Below are 22,950 nucleotides of genomic sequence, written 5' to 3'. Positions count from 1 at the left end.
AACATATCACAAAAAAACATCAACATGAAAATGTCAACAAAATTTCAATAGTAGTCAATGATTGATGTTGTGTTGATATTGTGTTAATACTGTGTTGACATTAAAATCTTGAAATTTTACATTGTGTTGATATTGTATTGAAACAATGTTGAAGCTGTGTTGAGGAGTTTTGAGGTTGTACGATATATAAGTTTTCATTTTATCACTACTCGTGATATTTTGATGTTTGTTGATATTTATTAAAAAAAATACTCCCTCCGTCCCATTAAATATGCAATATTTATTTTTTGGCATATGATTTTATGTAGTGTTGTTTTTTGAGTTAATGATGAGAGAGTAAAGTAAGATATAAGAAAAAGTAGAGGGAGTATTGTTTCTATTTTTAAAAACTTTTCATTTTTAAGGACGAACTAAAATGGAAAACGTTGATAATAGGGTTACATGTAGCCCAAACTATCATGCCGCCATATTTTGGGCCTCGGCCCGATAAATACTATACTATCAGCCCATCATAATAAAGGTTGTTCCCCAACAACTTCGGTCCTTCCATTTTCTTCCACAAATCAAACTATGGAGAATGTCTCTTATTTTTAGTTAGGCTTATTTTTGTATCAATTTCAAAAATTTAGAACACACTTTGATTGCATAAGTTGACTCTAATTAGATATAGTCTATGGATAGACATGAAGCTAAGATAAGATTTGGTCAAATTTAGGAAACATTTAGATGAGGATAAGAATATTTCAGAAATATTTTTTCCACTCTAAATGAAGTATTTCTTGTTCGGCACATGATATTGTGCAACATTGTTTTGCGAGTTAAATGGAACGAAGAGCATATTTTTCAAAGCCATGCAAATAAATTTTTGCGATACTTACTACTCGGAGTAGAGTTATCGTAGAAATCGTATGTATAAAATCCACTCTATGGAGAAATTAACCCCACTTAGGAAATACAATTTCCACATCAAATAGGATCTATTCAAGCTCAAATATTTCATTAATCCAGCGATGTGATGCGGTCGTTGTAATACACGATTGAAGGAATGAAAATGATCCTCTAAACATTTCGTTATGAATGAAAATTGTTGGATTTCCCTATCACAACAGAAAGAATGAATGTAACATATACACTTCCAAGGAGAGTGGCTTTGACCATTCAGAAAAAGAGAGAAGAACACTAATTAAAGCAAGAAGCAAAAGCCACATACATATATATGTAGTAATCAAGAATTTCCCCCAAAAAATCTTTCCTTCACAAAATACTGGACCATCAAACAAAATGAACCATCTTCATGTTGTAAGAAACACACAGTCCACGCACTATTCCAAACCTTTATTTATAACTAAGATTTTACATGCATTATATTAAAATTGATTGATATATTTGTTGATAAAAAAATCTATTTATCAACGTATACGAAAACTGAAATAAAAATTGTCAGATTTCATCATCCGAACGTCGTTAGAACATATGCAATTGAGATCTTGTTAGAATCCTTATAAAATTACCTTTCATCTGATATATTTTTTGCGAAAAAATTATTCAAAATCGAGAGAGTTACTTAAATTTAAAGTTTTTGGATATTAATAAGAGAGAATTGACATTAATACCCTATAATTTTATTTAATAATTATTTAAATTTTAAATATACTAATCCACTTGGTCTTATATCAATCACTAGATCTCCTAATCTAATGATTAAGAATTAGTCTTAATTTTAGATTGCTAATTACTCCCTCTGTCCGCGAATAGGAGTCTCGTTTTTCCATTTTGATCCGTCCTTGAATAAGAGCCTGGTTCATAATTACCATAAATGGTAAAGAGGCCCCACATTCCACTAACTCATTTCACTCACATATCATTTAAAACTAATATATACAAGTTGGGCCCCTATTCCACTAACATTCTTCCACCCATTTTTCTTAACATTTCTTAAAACCCATGCCGAAAACAAATGGAACTCCTATTCGCGGACGGAGGGAGTAGTTAGCAAGATCACATCCCTACTTGGGTATGTATAGTAAAGAAAGATAGACGTGGGGTTTACCTTTTGATGATTTGATGATTTGTTGGTGTGTGACTGTGTGTGAAGAAAATTTTGGGTGTTCGATATTTGTAGAGACTTTGGGGATATATATACTTGTTATCTTTGGCAATTGGATGGTATATTTTATTTTTCTTGCTGCTAAAAGATATTGTAACTCTTAGGTCAAGATTTTAGCCTTTAATACAATCTTGAGATATCACACTACTTGCATCTCCACTATATTAAGGAGGTCCCTATGGATTTGGTAGAGATATTTGCAAATCATGTAAATTTGAAAGATAATCTCATGTAGGGAAATTATTTTTGGAGATTTTTCCTTGGAGTGTTGACTATCAAATGGACTGCCTTAGACTTGCGCGTCTCTTTTGTTTAATTGTAATATATTAGGGTTCAATTATTTTATAATATTATACTTTATCGGACTTTTAATGCATGTATTAGACATTATAAACTTTTACTTTGAATTTATTCTTTTGAAAGTCATTGAAAATAATTGCAAAATACTGACAAGCATAAGCAGCAATGTGTTTTATTTAATCATGTAAGAATCCTTTCAAAGTTTTGGGGTTGTTACACATCTGCAGACACCATTTATGCATACCTTCCTCGTACCCGTTTTGCATTCTAATTTGCAGTCGTCACTGCGTCTGCATATTGACTTATCTGAATAACACACATAAAAATATAAAATTAAAATAACGAATTTATGCATTAAGAGATACTTGTAATTTGTAATATTATTTTTTATGGACTTGTCTGTCCCATAAACTCACAAGACTGGAATATAAAATCATAACTTTACAAATTTTAGCAATTGTTTAACAGTAAACCACTTGGTTTCAGTTAAATCAATGTAAATTTAATTAGCACTAGAAATAGAATGATGTCATATTGTCTAAAACCGGTCATTGTATTTTAGATTTCGACCATTTTGGACAATTATAAAAAATTGAAAAGTTATGATTTTACTAATCACTTTTAAGTAAGTTAAGAAAAGTAATAATAAAATAGAAACCGAAAAAGGTGGAGAGAAGAATAAAATAAGAGAGATTAAAGTAAGTGAGATGAAACGTGTTGACTTTTATTAAAAAAAAGAAATTACTCTACTATTATGAAACTTATCAAAATGACAAAATGACTCTACTACTATGAAACGAATGGAGTATAGAAAGAGTCATCATTGAATGTACCATCAATCTTCTCAGTTCCTCGCAAATTATCACAGAGGCAATGCCGCGTTGTAAAACAAACTGCTTGTTGGTGTGTCTCTTCGCAAATAGGAACTAGATAGTCACAATCTTTATTGGTTGTGCAAAACTTTGCTGAGGTGCTTGCTGTGTTTATAAAACAAAATTAAACCGTGATACATAGCTAAGAAAACAAAAGAATTTTGAATGTAAATTTGATGTTAGAGAAGCGACACAAACCTATGACAATCAACATAAGGGTGACCAATAAGATGGACTTTTGAGAAGCCATGATGATTCTTGAAATTTTTTTAGTGAAGATTGAAACACTACAACTCTCTTTATATATAGTATTGATAATATTAAATGGAAAATTTTGAATAATATCGAACAAACTTTTATTTAATTCATACTAATATAAGATTTTTTTTAGTGACAAATATTAATGACTAAGTTCCCCCATTCTATTTGTAGTTAGAATGTATAATGTCTATTTCCTTGCTACATAATTTTAATATCGAGTTTATCCGAATTTTACAGGTGGGCTGATGCAGTTCTAGAATATATGACTTAGAGGCTAAGCAAATTATTATTCTGGTTTTATTTATTTCCTAGTTAATAGAATAGGTTTTCCTTTTTGATTATTTCTTTTTAGTTATTTTTGCTTATTATCTTTTTAGTTATTTCTTTCCATAAGTTTAGGATTTCTTAGTTATTTACTTTCTAGAAATTAAGGATTTCTTTTGCCTATATAAAGGCTTCATTGTAGAACTTAAAAGACAGACTTTGATTATATATTTTGACATTGAGTTTTATACTCTGAAGTTCTCAATTTAGTTGAGTTCTTTTTGCCTATACGTGGAGATGCATGAGTTTAATGATGCATTTGACCAGGATATATTGTCGATGCCGGTGTATGATAAGCCAGTATACGACGAGGATATATTCTATGAGTTCCCTGGATTGCTGAGTCAATCTTTGCCTCCTTCCGTGAAATTTGACGACGTTTCCGAAGACGAGGGCGTTGTCGTCGATGACAATGAGGAGTACGAAGAGGCAAAAGGGGGAAACCATGATAAGCTGATGGAGAATGAAGAAATTGACTTTATCGACAAAATCTGTTTGACATCAACCTGTGATGGTGTAGTTGCTTCAAAACCAAAGAAGTTGAATATGTTGAGCCCTCTAATTTATGTTTGTCTGCATTCTGTTTCGGAGAGGGAACATATGCAAAATTTTGCAAATCTGAAAACTGGTACTCCTACGCAGATAGATTATGTGGCTGGTCCACCTTTACAAATTGTTCAATCTTATGAAAATATCAGATTTGTGGAATTGCCAAAATTGTTGGTGTATCTGAAACGTGACGATCGAGACAAAGTAGACTCGAGGACGAGTCTTTTTCAAGAAGGGGAGTATGATGCAGTTATAAAAGACAAGTCTTGGAGACTAAGAAAAATATATATTTGGTTTTATTTATTTCCTAGTTAATAGAATTAGTAGAGGGAAATAATATTAGGAGGATTTGTTTTTCCTTCTACCAAATTAGGTTTTCCTTTTTTACTTATAGTTATTTTTGCTTATTATCTTTTTATTTATCTTCTTTCTATAAGTTTAGGATTTCATTTGCCTATATAAAGGCATTATTGTTGAACTTAAAAGACAGACTTTGAATATATATTTTGCATTGAGTTTTATACTCTGAAGTTCTCAATTTAGTTGAGTTCTTTTTCTCTACCAGTTCAGTCATTCTCATACGTTTCTCCGTTCATTTTGCATCATTTGGTATCACGATCCAGGTTGATTATCAATGGCTGAACGTAGTTATGGCGGCAGACGTGGCGATGCTCGTAGTGGCGGTCGTGGTGGGGGACGTGGAGATCTCCCAAACGAAGAGGCTGCACGACAGCGTGATCTGCGCGACATTGAGAACAATGATCTGAGACAGCAGGTTCGAGACCTCCAGCGCGACATCGAGAACGGTGATCTGCGACAACAGGTTCGAGACCTACAACGACGATTGGCGCGATTGGAGAAGCGTCGGGGGAAATCCAACCCGATGAGATCTAATGCGTTAGAGCGTCGTTCAGTGGACGATTCGTTATTCAACGACGTCTACGGTGGCCAGTCTAAGCCCGTATACGACAAGGATATATTGTCGATGCCGGTGTATGATGAGCCAGTATACGACGAAGATATATTTTCGGTACCGGTGTATGATAAGCCCGTATATGACGAGGATATATTGTCGATGCCGGTGTATGATAAGCCAGTATACGACGAGGATATATTTTTTGAGCTCCCTGCATTGATGAGTAAATCTTCGCCTCCTTTCGTAATATTTGATGACGCTGCTGAAGGTGATGGCGTTGCCATCGATGAAGATGAGGCTGAAGGGGCAAATCGCCTCCTTGGGTTCAAGTTTGGGATTTTTGACGGCGCTGGTGATCGTCAATTAGTTCACGACTACGCGTGGGAGAATGACCAGGTTAAGTTCTCACGTGATTGTGAATTTCCAGATGGAGGTTTTGTGAAAATTCCTTATAATTTGGTTGTTCTGTTTTTGCCAATTGGCCAATCTGTTGATTCTTTGGTTGATTACGTGGAGATGCATGAGTTTAATGATGCATTTAGCACTGTTCGAGAAGCATTTTCTGTTTGGGATATTCATTTGTGCTGGGTTGCTGTTGAGATTGAAATTGATAAGAAGAAAATTGGGTGTGGGTATAACTTAGTGGCGATTAGGGATGTGATCAGAAAAATTGGATGGGGATTTTGTTCTAGCAATTACATAATAGTATCCTCGGTTTTGTTGCCTCTTGGGCTGATCTATCCCCAAGTTGGGATGTCGTTCGACTTCGCTGATTTTGGTGGTATTCATAGACGAAAATATAGTGGAGAACTGAATCTTGAGATATTGGATGGGAAGCGTTTTGAATCTAGGTGGTCTCAAGCTTTTGTAGCATGGGATTTGGTAGAACTCGTAAAGGATGCTTGCATGATTGCTTTAAATGGAGCCATTAGCTCGAGAGCTTACAGTAAGAGGACTACCAATGGGTATGAAGCATATGGAAAGCCATTTCCAGATGAAGAATTGGAGGGACTCAAATTGACCAAGTTCAATTTTCATTCAGCTAATCACACGGCTTTGCCTAATGTTGAAATGGAAGATTTTTCTAGAGCTTCATATTCAAATTGGGATGACAATGGAGACAAAGTAGACTCGAGGACGAGTCTTTTTCAAGAAGGGGAGTATGATGCAGTTCTAGAATATATGACTTAGAGGCTAAGCAAATTATTATTCTGGTTTTATTTATTTCCTAGTTAATAGAATAGGTTTTCCTTTTTGATTATTTCTTTTTAGTTATTTTTGCTTATTATCTTTTTAGTTATTTCTTTCCATAAGTTTAGGATTTCTTAGTTATTTACTTTCTAGAAATTAAGGATTTCTTTTGCCTATATAAAGGCTTCATTGTAGAACTTAAAAGACAGACTTTGATTATATATTTTGACATTGAGTTTTATACTCTGAAGTTCTCAATTTAGTTGAGTTCTTTTTATCCATCAGTTAATTATTCTCGTAATTTCTTCGTTCATTTGCATCATGGGCTAATTTTATAAAAATGAAAATGTTAAATTTAATTTTCTATTTTCAAATCTAGTGAAACTGACTAGAGTTGACTAGACTACGATTATAGTATTACTTTGTTATTTATACGACTAAATTTATTTTTCAATATACTCATATTGGAAATTAATAATCTTTCAGTTTTTTGTATTTAAATTTTGAACGTTACATGACGTCCACTAAATAGGTGTAAACCATGCACAACACTTTTTCGAAGAATCACAAGAAAAGAAGAAATAAATTGTTAGAGAATGAGAATATTATTAACGTTCACAGAGCTCAAAATGGTAACATAATTAAGTAGAATTTGTAGTACTAAGAAATAAGAGTCTTGTTTGATTCAAACACTACGACATGGGAAAAGAACCAAACGAAGAATAACCCATGAAGGAGCTTATAACATGCCCACACGCAACTATAACTCTATTACATAAAACGACTTTAAAATACAACGGACTCGATAACAAATCACAATCCTTAGAATGATAGGATAACTCGACGTCTTATCCCTTCTGCTCTCTCATTTTACTGAAAACTATAAATGAATAACAAAAACATATCAAGTTCAAATCACAATAAAAATTAAAGTTAAGAAAGATTGATACAATTTGTGCAAATTACATTAAGTAGGAAGACTAACCAGAACCAAGTTGAGATAGCAAAGACTACTCATCTATAAAAAGAAGAGTACCAAAGAACTTTAAAGAGAGATTTCTGTAATTGCCAGGCCGAACCGGCAACTAAGGGACTGCATTCAACTAATTCAATTGTAGTCATTGTGGCCATTGAAGGATCACGCATCCAATCGAGTTGCTTTAATTTGTAGCAATGCCGTATGCTTAGGAGGCGAAGCATTGGAAGGCTTCCATGTAGAGCTTTCCATTGCACTAGATCAGTATCTTCAATTACAAGTGTCTCAAGTTTCTTAAAACAACCATATTCTATATCCCACTTTGGTCCTCGAAAGGCATAATGGTCTAATTTGAGATCTCGAAGATTTGGTAGCAGCGAACCAATATCATTCATGTGCTTCCATGGACACCCTAAGCCACTCAATTCCAACATAAACAGACTTGACGAGAACATTGAAAGAGGAACCATGCACTCGTATTTCATGTCAGGGTTCGGTACATAATACACAAGCTTCCCCAAATTCTGGAGTTCTTTAGAGATATTATCCAAGCCACTTAGTGGGCTTGCCTCACCGTCATCGTAAGGCTTCAACTCCATCAGAATTCCTAATATCTTTAAATTCGGGATTCTTTTCAAAATTTCTCTAGTGCAACTCTTTACACTCACACTACAAAGACAACAGAGTTTTTCCAAAGTAGCATTAAAATTAGGGGTTGGTAAGTCTCTTCCAACGACCTCAAGATGTTGTAGTTCATGCATGCCCCATACTTCCACTGGCATATATGACAAAATTCCACACCTTTTAATGTTATTATGCCTTCTGACAATCAACGTTTGAAGGTGAAAAAGGTTGGATATTAAATTAGGGAGGTCTTTGTCGCAAGTAAGGGTAAGGTACTTCAGACAAACTAGTTTCATAATTTCAAGTGGGATATGGTAAAATCGGATACTATATGCATTTAGTACCTTTAGCAACTTGAAATCCATGGCATGAATTGGCACTGGATAATTGTGGTAAGGACCAAAACAAAGGAGAGAACGGGCAGTAGATGCACAATCACTTTTTATTGAATCATACACTTCTTTGAAGGAAAATAAAGTGTTCCTATGGACACATAACCGACGTTGGTCTTTCATAACTTCATCGCAACTTTTTAAGACATGCAAAAACTTGGTCTTACTAGCTTCTTTCTTACACACGTGCTGCCAGCAAGAATGCACGCACAACTTGTGTTGTGAAAACCAAGAATTTAAATTGCCTTCATGTAGAATAAGATTATACCAGTCAAAAAGAATAGCTAAGCAAATCTTGATATATTCTTGTATAGTGTGTTCTCTAATCGGTTCAAGAAATCCTTCAGCAATCATCTGATGCTCGAATTCAGTTTTATGGATATCAATATATGGAGGATAAGCGCCCAAATAGAGAAAGAACATTTTCAAATGTTGGTGCAAGTATTCGTAGCTGGGATAGAGTACCTCTGATATTTGATCATAAGCATCCATGAAAACTGAATTATGTTGCTTTTCTGCTACCTCATTCCAGTATTGTGTGGTCATGTCTTCTTTTGATAGAAGCTCTGCAACTGTGACTATCAAAAGCGGAAGACCTTCACATTTTTTGACAATCTTCTCTCCTAATTTCTCAAGATGAGAAGGGAAACCATGCTCACCAAACAGCTTCTCGCCAAGCAATTTCTTACTTTCTTTTTCATCTAACTTGCACATTCTTAGAAATGGAAATCCTTCCATTCTAAGCCTGCTTGTAAGCAAGACCCGAACATTCTCTTTTGGAAATCTATCCATTAGTCGTCTGTCCCATTCCCATACATCGTCCATCACAATGAGACACTTCTTATCCTTCAATCTCTCTTCCAAGACTCCAACTAATTTCTCAAAGTCATCGTCGTCCTCTCCTTGGGTAAGCATTTGATGGCGAGTGTTGGGATCCAGTTGAGCTAGAATGCATCTTAGTGTTTCATTGGATTCACATTTTCTGCCCACTTTGACCCATGCTCGAAGCTCAAAATGTGTTTGTATCGATGGATCGTCAAATAATTTCTTCGCCAGAGTTGTCTTTCCAACCCCTGCCATCCCAATAACGGATAAGCAAATTCCTTGATCTTCTGCAAGAATATTATCCTTGGTAAACTTATAACAATTACATGATCCAACCATCTTTGAGTTGATTCCACAAAAATCAATCCTTGAGGAGATAGGTTCGCTTTCTTCTTCAGGCATATTCAGCAGTTCAATATCGTAGTCCTCCTCCATCACCACCACCCTCTCGATGAAGTTATCAACACTCTCTCGCAGATTCTGCAGATCTAGAGAGAAAGACGAGTGATCCCTCTCAAGTTGTGGAAGAATCTGATGGGTGAAATGAGATTCGAGTAAATCTTCGAATTCCCATATGGCCACTTTGATTTGTTCATCCAAAGCATTCACCTTCGTCCTGATCTTGCTGTAGCCTGTGTCGTCCAACTTCAGCAATACTTTCTGCAAACGACACATGGCCTCGTAGGCCTGGTGTAAGATTTGTGGAGAGGGAGGAACCAGCGAAATGCGAGACGATTGTAGAATACACTGAATCGTATTCTTGAGAGAGACCGCTGCGGCATAAGCCGCCATCACTTGATGGAAATATGAAGGACCAAGGCAGAGTAGGCTGCAATTGTTGGTGGTGGCGGATGTGGTGGTGAAGAGGGAGGAGTTGGTGACGGCGGTTGGTTGGTTGTGGTGGTATAATGAAATGGTAGGCTGCAATTGGTAGGCAATGAGCTGGTTAATGGAATAACAAATCAGAAAATACAACATAACACTCATCCTATATTGTTTAATCTAAATTTGTAACAAATGGTCAATAAACTATACCCTTTTAAATAATGTCATACCGAAAATACAACATAAAATCATCCAATCATATATCTTGCTTCTCAATTTGTCTAATACCATAATTTAAATATAACCATAATTATTAAAGTCAACAATCAGCATTGCTAATACAAAAGTCTAACAATAATTTTCAATTGAAACAACCATCTCATTTTATATGCCAAATTCTCATTCATAGACTAACTAGTAACCAAAAAATCACCTAACATCCTACTCCCTCCGTCCCGGCTAAGATGACACACTCCTTAGCCGGCACGGGATTTTAGGAGTAATTGGTTAATGTGTTTAATTGGAGAGAGAAAGGTGGGTGGAAGTATTAAAATAGAGAGAGAAAGAAAGGTGAATATTTTAATAGGGGTGGAAAAAAGTGGTTGAGTGTGTTAATTGAAGAGAGAAAGTTTCCAAAAAAGGAAATGTGTCATCTTGGTTGGGACAAACTAAAAAGGAAAACGTGTCATCTTAAGCGGGACGGAGGGAGTATGTCATAACATTACCAAAAGTCCAAAACACATCCAATGTTATATCAGAGTCAAGCTACGACTTCTCATCTCAAAAAGAAGAGTGGCAATGAACTATAATGACAATTTTACGTGCTAATTTCTTGGCAAAATTCAATCTACGTAAACAAACCTCAATCTAGTATAATTTCATTTTTTTCGATCTAATAAATATATCTTATATCTCAACAAATCCAACAATTCAAGTAATTTCGTTAAATGCCTTCTTGGCAATAGTTGTCTTTCCAACCCCTGCCATCTACAAGAAGATAATTTCCACCATCTTTGAGGAAATATTCCACCAAAATTAATTCTTGAGGAAATAGGTTCGTCTTATTCTTCAAGCATATAAAGCAGTTCAACTCGTACAATATATCTCCATCATCGTCACCCTACAGACGAAGCAATCAGCACTCTGTCACAGACTCAACAGATCCACTGAGAAAGACAAGCAATCTCTCACCTTCGAGCTTCTTTCGAGTTGTAGAATATCTCATGGGTGAGATGGTTCTAGTAAATCTTCTAATTCCCACATGGCCTCTTTGATACGTTCATTTAAAGCATTCACCATCATCCTGATCTTTCTGTAGCCGGTGTCGTCCAGCTGTAGCAGAACATTTAGCAAGCGATCCATGGACTCATGGGCCTGTCGTATAACTTGTGGAGAGGGAGGAACAAGTGAAATTTGGGAGATGATTATAGAATACGCTGAATGGAATTCTCGAGAGAAATGACAGCACGATAACCAACTGAAATATGATGATCTTTCTTGAACGAGCTGCTCACGTTGCCTCTGATTATGACCAGAAAACCCGAGATATATTAGGATTAACCACAAATACCAGCTCTTAATCACTATTCATTCAAATCAACTCACAGGATCCTATGAAATATGAAACATAAAATGTTACCTGCAATCCTGCCAGTGCAGCATCTGCTGTAAACACCGACTTAGATGTTACAAGCTTGCCTACATTCTCAGCTTGAGAAAGATCGAGACGGCCATTTAGAAAAGCCCAAAGAGTGAAGTCACCTGAGATATCAAAGGTCACATATCAACTCCATTAATCATATCAAGAATCAAAAAGGGCAATATTTATTCATATCCTTCAAAAAACATAGGAGGGTCATTTCCACTGATTGTGACACGAATGACTTAGTCCAGTTGCAACCGAACCAGTGATCCATCAAGATTTCAGTGGTAGATCATATATTAGTTCAAGATAAGATGTGACTACAAAGTATGGCTAATCTATGCTCACACACCCCCTCGACATCCAGATATATGTATACATAGATACCAGAACATGAAATGTAACTCATCAATGACATCGCCGTGTGAATCCAAAGCCTCACCTTACTCAACAACATGGCTATTAGGCCAACGATCACCTTTTTCTCCTCTTTATTGACACCGGTCTAAAAACTTCCCCGACTATAAAGACTACCAAAGGACCAGATAACTGACAATCCCCATTCAATGAAGTCACAATTACGGCAAATGTGCTTGAACTCGGAACTGACTCGGCACAGCTCACTTCTACATCCCCCAACCTTTCGTCTTTGTTCAGTACTTCTGTGTTCTCTATGATTAACAAATATTTAAAGAAAAATAATTAACAATGACTTCAGAAATAACGAAAACTAGTTCTTCCACAAGTTTTTAAGGCATCTCTGATTTCTCAGAGAACTTAACAGATAAAGCATATACCAATGTATTATTATTATTATCAACAAATCAAATATTTATGTAAACATAGGTTTCAGCCAGAAATAGCACGCCCAGAGGCCAGAGCTCTCATTGTTCCCAAAATTAAAGATAAACTACCAATTAATCTTTTTATTTATATTCCTCTTTGCAAAATTCAATAACAAGACATAATGCAAGAATCAATCTTTTCTCTCTATTCAATCAAACAGACAATTTTCTAGCTGCGTTTTAGTCAATAATCAGACATAAATCAAAACAACAAACATTTTAACCATCAATAAAACATTGTTGGCATTTATAATATGAGGTGAGAGTTACCTTTGGCGGCGGCGAATGGGAAATTTGTGAGAGGTGGAAAAGAGGAGACAGTCGAGAATTTGGGCATAGACTGAAAACAGAGTGAAATGTAGATTGCAGAGCCTTAGATTTTGCCCTGAGTGCATGCTAAACATAATATCTAACTCGTAGTAGAGTAGTAGTAAAATGTTTTATTAGCAAATTAAAAGTTAGTCAAATTCTTTTCCATCCAATATTCAAGTAAAAAAATTACTCCGTCCGCCTCACAATAGAGTCACATTTGATGTGTGCGAGATTTAACAAATATGAGCTGAGTAGCAATATTGTTGATGTATCGCACAGGTGTTTCAAATTGATGACACGGCCAAGTAGTTGTTAAGTGCGCTGCCACACTAACGAAGATTGAAACGAAGATATAAACCCAAATTTTGGACGTAAATCAAGCTCTCACAACAGTTACAAACAATGTTAAACTTCATGGTTTTTGGCTGATTTAAAATTGAGCATGTCAAAGAATTTAACCAAACTTTATGATTTACGCAAGTACATCAATACATGTAGTAAAATAGCAAAACGTCGTCAAACCGGCTATGTTCATTGCTCCAAGAACAACCATTTCTTCAAGAACAACCATTTCTTCGTTTCCATCTGTTTGATAATCTTTCATGGCAGCAAAACTCCTCCCAGTGGTAACAAACTCCCACATAAACACACATCAAGAAATCAAAAGGTCCTAAACTTCTCATAATCCAACCTTCAAAAAACATTAAAAAAAAATCTATCAAAAAAAAGAATAAAACTTACTGTCAAAACCAACCATGCTAGCAACTATATATCACAATCCTAAGACATTTCAATGCATCATATTCCTTAGTGAAGTAGTATATCTCATCAACAGAGTCCTATTTATGCCTCTTATCCTTAGTGAAGTAAATCTCATCAACAGAATCTATGAAACTTGGTCATTTTGATGTCAAATTCTCATTAACTAGTAAGAAAAAGAACAGCCAACAACCTAAAACTCAAGTACTGCAATAAGATATAAACAAAACACATCAAGTTTAAATCACAAGCACAAGTATTTTAGGAGTAGGAAGGTTAACCTGTTAACCAGTTAAGAGTCTTTGCTTTGACTTCTCATCCCAGAAGGAAGAGTACCAATAAACTGTAAACATAGATTCCGGACTTAGTTGCTTGGCAGATGCGACAAGTAATGGATTGCACTCAACTAATTCGATTGTATGTGTTGTGTCAATTGAGGGATCACACATCCAGTCAAGTTGCTGCAATTTGTAGCAGTGCCGTATGCTTAAGAGGTCAAGCCTAGGAAGGCTTCCATGTTGAGCCCTCAATCGCACCAAATCAGTGTCTTCAATTACAAGTGTCTTGAGATTCAAAAAACGCCTTGATTCTATATCCCACTCTAAGCCTCGAAAGGCATATTGGTATAAATTGAGGTCCTTGAGATTTGGTAACAACAAACCAATGTCATTCATGTGTTTCCATGGACACCCTAAGCCAAACAAATGCAGGGTTGTCAGACTTGATGGGAACATTGAAAGAGGAACCAAGTACTCATACTTCATCTCAGGATTCACAACGTGGTATGTAAATGACTCCAACTTATGGAGTTCTTCCAAGGTACAATCCAAACGAGTCAATGGGCTGCTATCATCGTCATCATTGTAAGGCTCCAATTCCACCTCAATACTTAATATCTGTAAATTGTGAATTCTCTTGAGAACTTCTCTAGAGCAACTCTTCGCACTCACACCATGAAGAGAGCAGAGTTTGTCCAAAGTAGCATCAGAATTAGGGGTTGGTAGATCTCTTCCATTCACTTCAATATATTGAAGTTCTTGCATGTCCCAGATTTGCTCTGGCATATATGACACAACTCCACGCTTTTTAATGTAAAAATGTGGTTTGATAATCAAGAATTGAAGGTTAAAAAGGTTGGATATGGAAACTGGAAGATCTTGGTTGCAAGTTAGGGCCAGGTACCTCAAACAAACTAGTTTAAGAATTTCAAGTGGAATATGGTAGAATCGGACTGGATAAGCATCAAGTACCTTGAGCAACTTGAAGTTCATGGCATGTATTGGCACCGGATATTTGTAGTAAGGACCAAGACAAAGGAAAGAACGAATGGTAGATGAACAATCACTACTTATTGAATCGTACACTTGTTCGAAGGCAAACAACATGTGACTATGAGCACACAACCGACGTTGGTCTTTCATAACATCATCGTAACTTTGTAAGACATGCAGAAACTTGATCTTACTAGCTTCTTTCTTACACAAGTGCTGTAAACAAGAATGCACGCGACACTCTCTCAATGAAAACCAAGATCTTACGGGTAATTTGAATAGAACCAGATGATAATAGCCATTAAGCATTCCTAAGCGTTCAACAATAAAATCTAGCAAAGTTTGGTTTACATTCGGTTCAAGAAACCCTTCAGCACTTAATAGACTAATGAGACGAGGTAGTACGATATCGGTGTATGGAGGGAAAGCTCCAAGATAGAGAAAAAATAGTTTTAGATATTGAGGTAAGTAGTCATAGCTTGGGAAAAGTACCTCTAATATTTGATTATATGCATCCACGAACACTGAATTATGTTGTTTAGTAGCTACCTCGGTCCAATATTCTATGGTCTTGTCTTGTTTGGATAGAAGCTCAGCAACTATGACTACCACAAGTGGAAGACCTTCACATTTGTAAGCAATCTTCTTTCCCAATTCATCAAGGTGAGGTGGGAATCCCTCTTCACCAAACACCTTCTCGCCAAGTAATTTCTTACAATCTTCAAGATTTAACAAGATTACTTCTTGAACCGCAGATTCTTCAATTCTTATCCTGCTTGTAAGCAAGATTCGGACATTCTCTTTTCGCAAGTTATCCATTAGTTGTGTGTCCCATTCCCATACATCGTCCAACACAATCAGACATTTTTTATCCTTCCACCGCTCTTCCAAGACTCCAACTAATTTCTTGTTGTCAGACATTTGGTGGTGAGTGTTGGGATCCACTTGAGCTAGAATGCATCGTAATGTTTCATGGAATTCACACTTTCTGCCCACTTTGACCCATGCTCTAAACTCGAAATGTCTCTGAATTATTGGATCATCAAATACTTTCTTAGCAAGAGTTGTCTTTCCAACCCCTACCATCCCAGTAACCAATAACCAATTCACATGCTCATCTTGGAATTCAAGAAGATGATCCCTCACTTGTTTAAATATTTGAGATGGAGATGATCCAACCATGTCAGAGTTGATTCGATGACAATCAATTCTTGAAGAAACAGGTTCGCCTTCTTCCTCAGGCATGTTCACTAGTTCAACCTCGTATTCCGCCTCCATCACCGCCACCCTCTCGACAAAACAATCAACACTCTGCCGCAGACTCTGCAGATCTATGGAGAAAGACAAGTGATCTCTCACACCTCCTGAGCTTTCGAGCTGTGGAAGAATTTGATCGTAGAGATGGGATTCTAGTAAATCTTCGAATTCCCATACGACCTCTTTGATTCGATCATCCAAAGCATTCACCTTCGTCCTCATCTTGTTGTAGCCTGTGTCGTCCAATTTCAGTAGAGCTTTCTGCAAGTGACACATGGCCTCGTAGGCCGATTGTATGATTTGTGGAGAGGGAAGAACCAGCGAAAGCCGAGACGATTCTAGAATATGTTCAATCATATTCTTAAGAGAAATGGCTGCACCATAAGCCACCATCACTGGCTAGAGTTGCGAGGAGCTGCCAACGGCGTTTGATGGTGGTGGGATTTTGTATTGCCAATCACATGTATTGATTAGGATGTCCATTAGTACTCCCTCGGTCCCCATAGAAGATGTCACACTTGTGGACGACACGGGATTTCTGGTAGTTTTGTTTGTGTGTTAAGTGGAAAGAGAAAATAAAATATTTATATTATTGTGAGAGAGAACTTTTTCTAAAAATGAAAATATAACATCTTTAATGAAACAAACTAAAAAGAAAAATGAGATATCTTTTACGGGACAGAGTGAGTATAAGCTGGCTACATATTAAGAAAATAATTTTTGGTACGAATGTCGCATGCAATCTCTTAACTAAAGCCGTCTCCATATTTTGTTAATAAAGCTGATCGCTTTTGTTAGGATTGGATAAAAAAATTTAAGGATATTATTAAATAATGGCCAGCAATTATTTAGTGTTTCGCAGTCATTGGTGACGCACGCGTGGTTGGTCGTAATTTGAAAAAAAAAAACGTTTCAGTTTGGATTTATTCGCCATTATTGGCCGCCTAAAGTTTTCAACAAAACGATGTCGTTATCTTTTTTAAATAGACGACGTTGTTGACTTACGTTATCTCGGCTATAATATCGGATATACTTTCACTATGAATTTTTGTCTTGCAAAAAAGTTCAAATTGCATGTTTTTTTGTCTTATTTTTAAAATTGCAAGACTAACCAAAATTTATTATTTTTCTCTCAATTTAAAGTTGTCAGTTCTCACTCCTATATAATTGGCTAAGTGAAATCATTGGTCATCAATCAATAAATTGGATATTTTTAAAAAAATAAAGCTACAAAAAAGCACAAATTAAATGGCGTTTTCTTCTTAGAGTGGGGCCCGTCGCCTGTGGGCCCACTAAGATATCTATCTATACATATATAAAAGGCAAGTTTTGATTTTTTTTAAATATTTATATGTTTGTCCTTATTTTGAAATATTTATAAGTTATGAACCAATTTGAATATTTTAAGTAACTCTCATGAATATTTATTTAGATATTTTTATGAGCATTTGACTAATTCTTAAAGCACTACAATGAATCATTGGAGGTTACAAATATTTAAATAGAATAATGAATATTTATCAAATTTGTAACATATATTGTCTTCATTTTAGAATTTTTGATATTTTAATTCTATGATCTCTCATGTACTAATTGTATACCTATAAAAGGCATAGAGTTGTGGATGAAATACACACTAACAAAACATTCTTCATTCTCTCTCAAGCTCTCAACATTTTATTGCACATTTTAAGAATATTGTTTTGCTCGAATTTGGAGCCCCATCAAGTTTATAGGTGTCTAGCAGGTTTGAGACGTTATATATGTTAGGAGGAAGTCGTTTAATCTTTGGGGAAAATACGTCAATCCGAGAGCACTAACCGTGATGTAATTTGTCTTACGTAAAGATGTTTTTCTTGACTAATTTTCTTAATTTCCATTTCATTTATTGTTTTTTTCCCCTTTGATTACAATAGTTAGAGTACTGCGTGTATATGGTTCCAGAATTTTATCCCAATATTTCTTTATCTTCATTTTTACATAATTTATTATTTTTAGTAGAGAAATATAAGGGATTGTTTTAAATATATTTTTCAAAAATGTCAACACTTAATAATATAGTCTCTTTATCATTGTCCAAATAATTGTATTTGTCTTAATTCTATTTTAAATATGTTTAAATTAATATCTTTAGGTGTAAAATGAATTAAGGAGTATATATTTATTGAATTTTTATTTTATAGTAGTATATTTTTCTATTTTAAATCTTATACAATTTAAAATCGTATGACAAAAAAATATTCCGTCGTGCATTGCACGTGGGTTAACACTAGTTTTTATAATTTTCCAGAGATTAGGATGCAGCAATACTCCATTTGACGCTTATGCCCTCACATTAGTACAATATACTCACTCCCGTCCACACAAAAATAGATTACTTTTGTCATTTTAGGACATCCACAAAAAATAGCACCATTTCTAAAAATGGAAAGTTTATTTCTCATACCTTTCCCATTTTTTCTTTCATTTCTCATACTTTACTCACTTTTTCTCTCTATTTCTCTTACTTTATCTACTTTTTCTCATCCTCTTTCTTACTTTATCAATTCTACATTAAAACTCGTATCATACACAAAGTGATCTATTTTTTGTGGACGAAGGGAGTATTATTTATCCGTACCATAGAAAGAAGAAAAGGAAAATTTATAAAAAAATTGACGTGGAGAGGAGTATTATGAGCAAATGTAAATATGATGGATTAGGAACATTAGATATGATCGATTTAGTTGGATGTGATATTTAAATATCAAAAACTATTTTTTTTAAGATAAAATATAATAATGAGTAATTTAGTAAATACGTAATATAAATAATAATAAAACCGGTTCAAATAAAACCGATTTGATCGAATTAAAAATTAGTCAATAACTAATCTATGTACTTAATAGAAAACAAATATACAAATTTAATACTCCACGTATCTAGTAATAAATTAACTAGGAGATATGGTCAGAGGCGGACCTATGCGGGGGTATGGGGGTTCTAAGGAACCCCCACCCATTTTGCTATTTACTATATTATGTATAGTTAGAAAACATTATTCAAGTATCTAGTTAGCTCAGTTGGTTGGTGGTCTGGTCCTGGAGCTACTTGATTGTGTGTTCGAATCCCCTTGCTGGTATTTCTTTTGAATTCTAAAATGGCTCCTTTAGTTGATTTCTCTCTTTTTAATTGTGAGCAATTTTTTCACCTAGACATCCAAAGCAAAAAAACGTAGGCCGGAATAAAAAAAAAAGTAAGAGCATAATATAAATCAAATAAAAATACTCCCTCTGTCCACGAAAAATTATCTCATTTCCAACATAGAAACTTTCTTTCATGCTTTTTTTCACCTTTTCTCTCTTATTTTTTTACATCCCCTCTTCTACTTTATTACTTTTTCTCTCATCTCTCTTACTTTCGTCCACAAATGAGACTATTTTTTTATGGGCGGAGGGAATATAAAATGTATCGGAGAAGAGAAAATGTAATTGATAAATACGAAGCACCACATAAGAGGAGAAAAATGCATCTCAAACCCTCGCAACTTCATAATGTCTCAGGTTGTTTATACAATCGTCAACGCTAAAAAATATGCAACTATCGTTAATGTAATTTGGACCCCCCAGTATAAAAATCCTGCGTTCGCCACTGAATATGGTTATTGGATATGTTATCATGTAGGAATAATATTCATCTTCACTCGTATACGTAATATACACGTACAAGGTTGATATATGTATATGCATAAATAACTTATTAAAAGAGCTAATAGTATAAAATCAAGTCCATAATTAGATTCCGCTGGGCTGGGTCGGGCTTTGAGTGGGCCTAGGCTTGGGCCAGGCCTGGGTTTGTAAAAAGACTCAATTGGAGCCCAATTAATCTACTAAGCCCAACCCAAGCTCGCACCATTTAATTGATGGGTCAGGCCCGGGCTGGGCTGGGTCGGCCCGGCCCATTTGACCTTTCTATCGGTGACGTCGGAAGCTCGAAATAATTAATATATAATATTTTCATTTTTTATGTAATAATAATAAGAGTAATGTCAAAATTGGTCATGAACATATGATCATTTTACGTTTTTGGTCCTAAGCATATGGAAATTGGATTATTTTGGTCATCCGTCAACATTTCCATTAAAAACTAACGGTCAACAGATTTAATCTCGATTTTGACCAAGTTAAACTTTTAATTATAATTTTTTACTCCCTAATTAATTCCCTAATTATTTTTATAAATATTCTAAAACCATCATCAGAAAGAGTAATTAGCTTTATATTTTAGAATATTTAGAATATTCTAAATATTTATAATTATTTTTATAAACCCATCATTAGAATTAAACACTGACTCAACTTATTTTAACACAAGTGATACCCGCAAGTGTACGGGGCTAGTGTAGTAATTAGCAAGCAAGAGTATCGTATCCCACAGAGACAAATTCGTATCAACTTAACTACCACGAACAAACGTTAACTACTATCTAGAGAATCGGGAAAGGTTTGGTTTGTTTTAACACTACGAAAAACATATAATGAGCAATTAATTAAATGAAAACGAGTAAACACGGAGTGAAAAGATATATGGAGAAAATTGTAGAACTCAAGGATCCGATGCACAATTCCAAACTCTTATCCAATCAAATTTCCTTACCTTTTGGTGTCTCTAGAGTTACTAAGTCAACCACATTAATAGATTAAACCCCCTCCTGAGGTGAGAAACCTGTAGATTAGGTGCTAGGATTGAAGTCCCCTTCTAATCCTAAAACCCCTAACTCCCAAAAGCTCGATTAGGTCAAAGACCTCACTCAAAACCTCAACTCTCCCGAGTTTTATTGCATTAAGGTGTGAATTATTCTTATTTCCAGATTAATTATTTCATCTCCCGATTAATCTAATTAATCCTAAACAATCAAGTGGTGATCAAGCAATTGAAAGGAATAAACCCAAGAATAATCAAATAACTACAAGAGCAAGGTAAGAACAAGATTAATTGGATAAAAACTATGAAATTAATGCATCATCACCAAGAATTCTACAAAAAGGTGTTTAGCTACTCGTGTTCTTCACAAAAACCATGTTTAAAACACAAGATTCAATGAAATACATGGAGAAAAGATTAAGATACTCCTGTGAGAATGAATCTATGGAATTGCAACTTCAATCTTCCGATTGGAAGTCTTCAATCTTCAATTCTCTCTCTCAAAGGTGTTCTTGGGGGTGTGTGTGAGTGTTGCAGGCGGTAGATGTTGAATGGATGTGAACCCTATGCCATTTTCCCTTTAATCAACCATAAAAAATCGCGTTTTTGGCAAAAGAATACGCCAAATTAACGTACCCGGCCGGGTAGAATTATAAAGAGGAAATTTCACCCGGCCGGGTGATGATTTTCGACCATTTTCTGACCTTTTTAGCGCAGAATCGTCGTACCCGGCCGGGTGAATTTACAGTGTATAAATTCACCCGGCCGCGTGGAGGTTTCTGGACTACGCAGTGTTCTTATAATGGCCATAACTTCTTCTACCGAACTCCGATTGAGGCGTACGAGATACCCACGCGAAGCTCTTTCGAAGACGAAGAGATTAATATGCATTATAGGCTTATTGGACTTCAAAATCTCCAGTAAATATTGTCCCAAAACAAGGCTGCTGCGCATCCACATATTTTGTACCTTTTTCTACACACTCTTAATAAAATGGTCAACATACCAACATAATGGAGAAGTGGATATAAACATGCCCAATAATAGACAAAATGTGATCAAATTCATACAAAACCACCCTCTAAAACCATGTAAAATCCAAGTATGTCAACTCCCCCAAACTTACATAATTGCTAGTCCTCGAGCAATGAAGAAATAGAACTAATAGAAGACTTGGATTTAAAGGGTTTAGACATCATCATTGTTTCAAAAAGTATGGAATAAAAGAACATATCACAATACAAATTCTATCAAGTCAAGCCGTTGAGTGCACTTTTACTACTAACTCGTATATCACCTTGGATTCATGCTTCTCTCAAAATATGTGTATGTGTATCTCACTCTCAAAAGTGTATATATAGAAATAATACTCTCAAATCAAAATACAAGTAGTGTTTACCATATGCTTGCTCAAAATCAAACATCTCCTCTACTAGAATGTGAATGTGAATTTAAAATCAGAAAGGACTTATTAAGGTTGTAACGTGGCTCTTTGGACGGTAGGGAAAATTTAAGCTTAAGTGGCTGAAAATTATAAGAAGCACAAGTACCCACATACTACAACTCCCAACAAAAGACTATTTTCCAATACAAATCTCAGATAAGTAAGACTTTGTCGAACTTCTTCCTCTCATCTAGCCTCCACTTATTTAGGAACCCAACCAATAACTCTTCTAGACTTCGTCTAGCTTATACCTCCACAAATTTATTGTTTTTTTTTTCTTCCTCTAGACTTCGTCTAGCTTATACCTCCATTTTTTTTTACAACACCCCATATGTGTTTCCAAGTTTGTAGGCTTATCACTTTGACGGTAACTCAACAATTATTTGACATTGGAATACTTTTTAGGCTAGGAGGGCTAACTAGGGATTAAGACAAAAATATACACTTGTGAAGGGAAAAACAAAGAATGCCTAACGTCATCTCCTAAATTCACATTCACTATGTAGATTTAATATGATTAGGAGCAAGTTCTAGAAACAACAACAAGCATATGATAAAATCACACAAAAAAATGA

The 22,950-nt window shown here is 35.2% G+C and overlaps 2 protein-coding genes and 1 long non-coding RNA gene across 5 annotated transcripts; all 3 read right to left on the bottom strand.

Moving 5' to 3' along the window:
• Nucleotides 1–2,554: 2,554 nt before the first annotated feature.
• LOC125200257 (uncharacterized) lies at nucleotides 2,555–3,543 on the bottom strand. Its single transcript, XR_016135086.1, has 3 exons — nucleotides 3,478–3,543; nucleotides 3,241–3,384; nucleotides 2,555–2,713 (listed from the first exon to the last, which is right to left on the bottom strand). It is a non-coding gene; the product is annotated as an uncharacterized LOC125200257 (long non-coding RNA).
• A 3,610-nt stretch (nucleotides 3,544–7,153) lies between these two features.
• LOC125201539 (putative late blight resistance protein homolog R1A-10) lies at nucleotides 7,154–10,245 on the bottom strand. Its single transcript, XM_048099699.2, has 2 exons — nucleotides 7,506–10,245; nucleotides 7,154–7,400 (listed from the first exon to the last, which is right to left on the bottom strand). The coding sequence occupies exon 1, from the start codon at nucleotides 10,127–10,129 to the stop codon at nucleotides 7,535–7,537; it is 2,595 nt and encodes an 864-aa protein (XP_047955656.1). The 5' UTR covers nucleotides 10,130–10,245; the 3' UTR covers nucleotides 7,154–7,400; nucleotides 7,506–7,534.
• A 769-nt stretch (nucleotides 10,246–11,014) lies between these two features.
• LOC125201538 (putative late blight resistance protein homolog R1A-4) lies at nucleotides 11,015–16,675 on the bottom strand. Of its 3 annotated transcripts, none has more exons than XM_048099695.2 (6): nucleotides 14,002–16,675; nucleotides 12,920–13,652; nucleotides 12,247–12,475; nucleotides 11,802–11,923; nucleotides 11,354–11,683; nucleotides 11,015–11,282 (listed from the first exon to the last, which is right to left on the bottom strand). In XM_048099695.2, exon 1 carries the CDS (start codon nucleotides 16,639–16,641, stop codon nucleotides 14,005–14,007), a length of 2,637 nt encoding a protein of 878 aa, XP_047955652.1. In that variant the 5' UTR covers nucleotides 16,642–16,675; the 3' UTR covers nucleotides 11,015–11,282; nucleotides 11,354–11,683; nucleotides 11,802–11,923; nucleotides 12,247–12,475; nucleotides 12,920–13,652; nucleotides 14,002–14,004. The 3 variants fall into 3 exon arrangements, with proteins under 3 accessions (XP_047955652.1, XP_047955653.1, XP_047955651.1); XM_048099696.2 differs by having other exon boundaries at nucleotides 11,015–11,683; nucleotides 12,920–12,989; nucleotides 13,454–13,652; XM_048099694.2 differs by having other exon boundaries at nucleotides 11,015–11,683.
• Between the last annotated feature and the right edge of the window lie 6,275 nt (nucleotides 16,676–22,950).

Source organism: Salvia hispanica, chromosome 2 (genome assembly GCF_029641045.1).
Source record: "Salvia hispanica isolate PSC_SH4W2 chromosome 2, Shi_PSC_v1, whole genome shotgun sequence".
NCBI classification, from domain to species: Eukaryota; Viridiplantae; Streptophyta; class Magnoliopsida; order Lamiales; family Lamiaceae; genus Salvia; species Salvia hispanica.
Note: the sequence above shows the minus strand (reverse complement) of the source record. Positions and strands in the feature narration are given on the sequence as shown.

Excerpts from the sequence above, each read along its gene's own strand:
- LOC125201538 (XM_048099694.2), bottom strand. The coding sequence starts at position 16,641 with ATGGTGGCTTATGGTGCAGCCATTTCTCTTAAGAATATGATTGAACAT.
- LOC125201539 (XM_048099699.2), bottom strand. The coding sequence starts at position 10,129 with ATGGCGGCTTATGCCGCAGCGGTCTCTCTCAAGAATACGATTCAGTGT.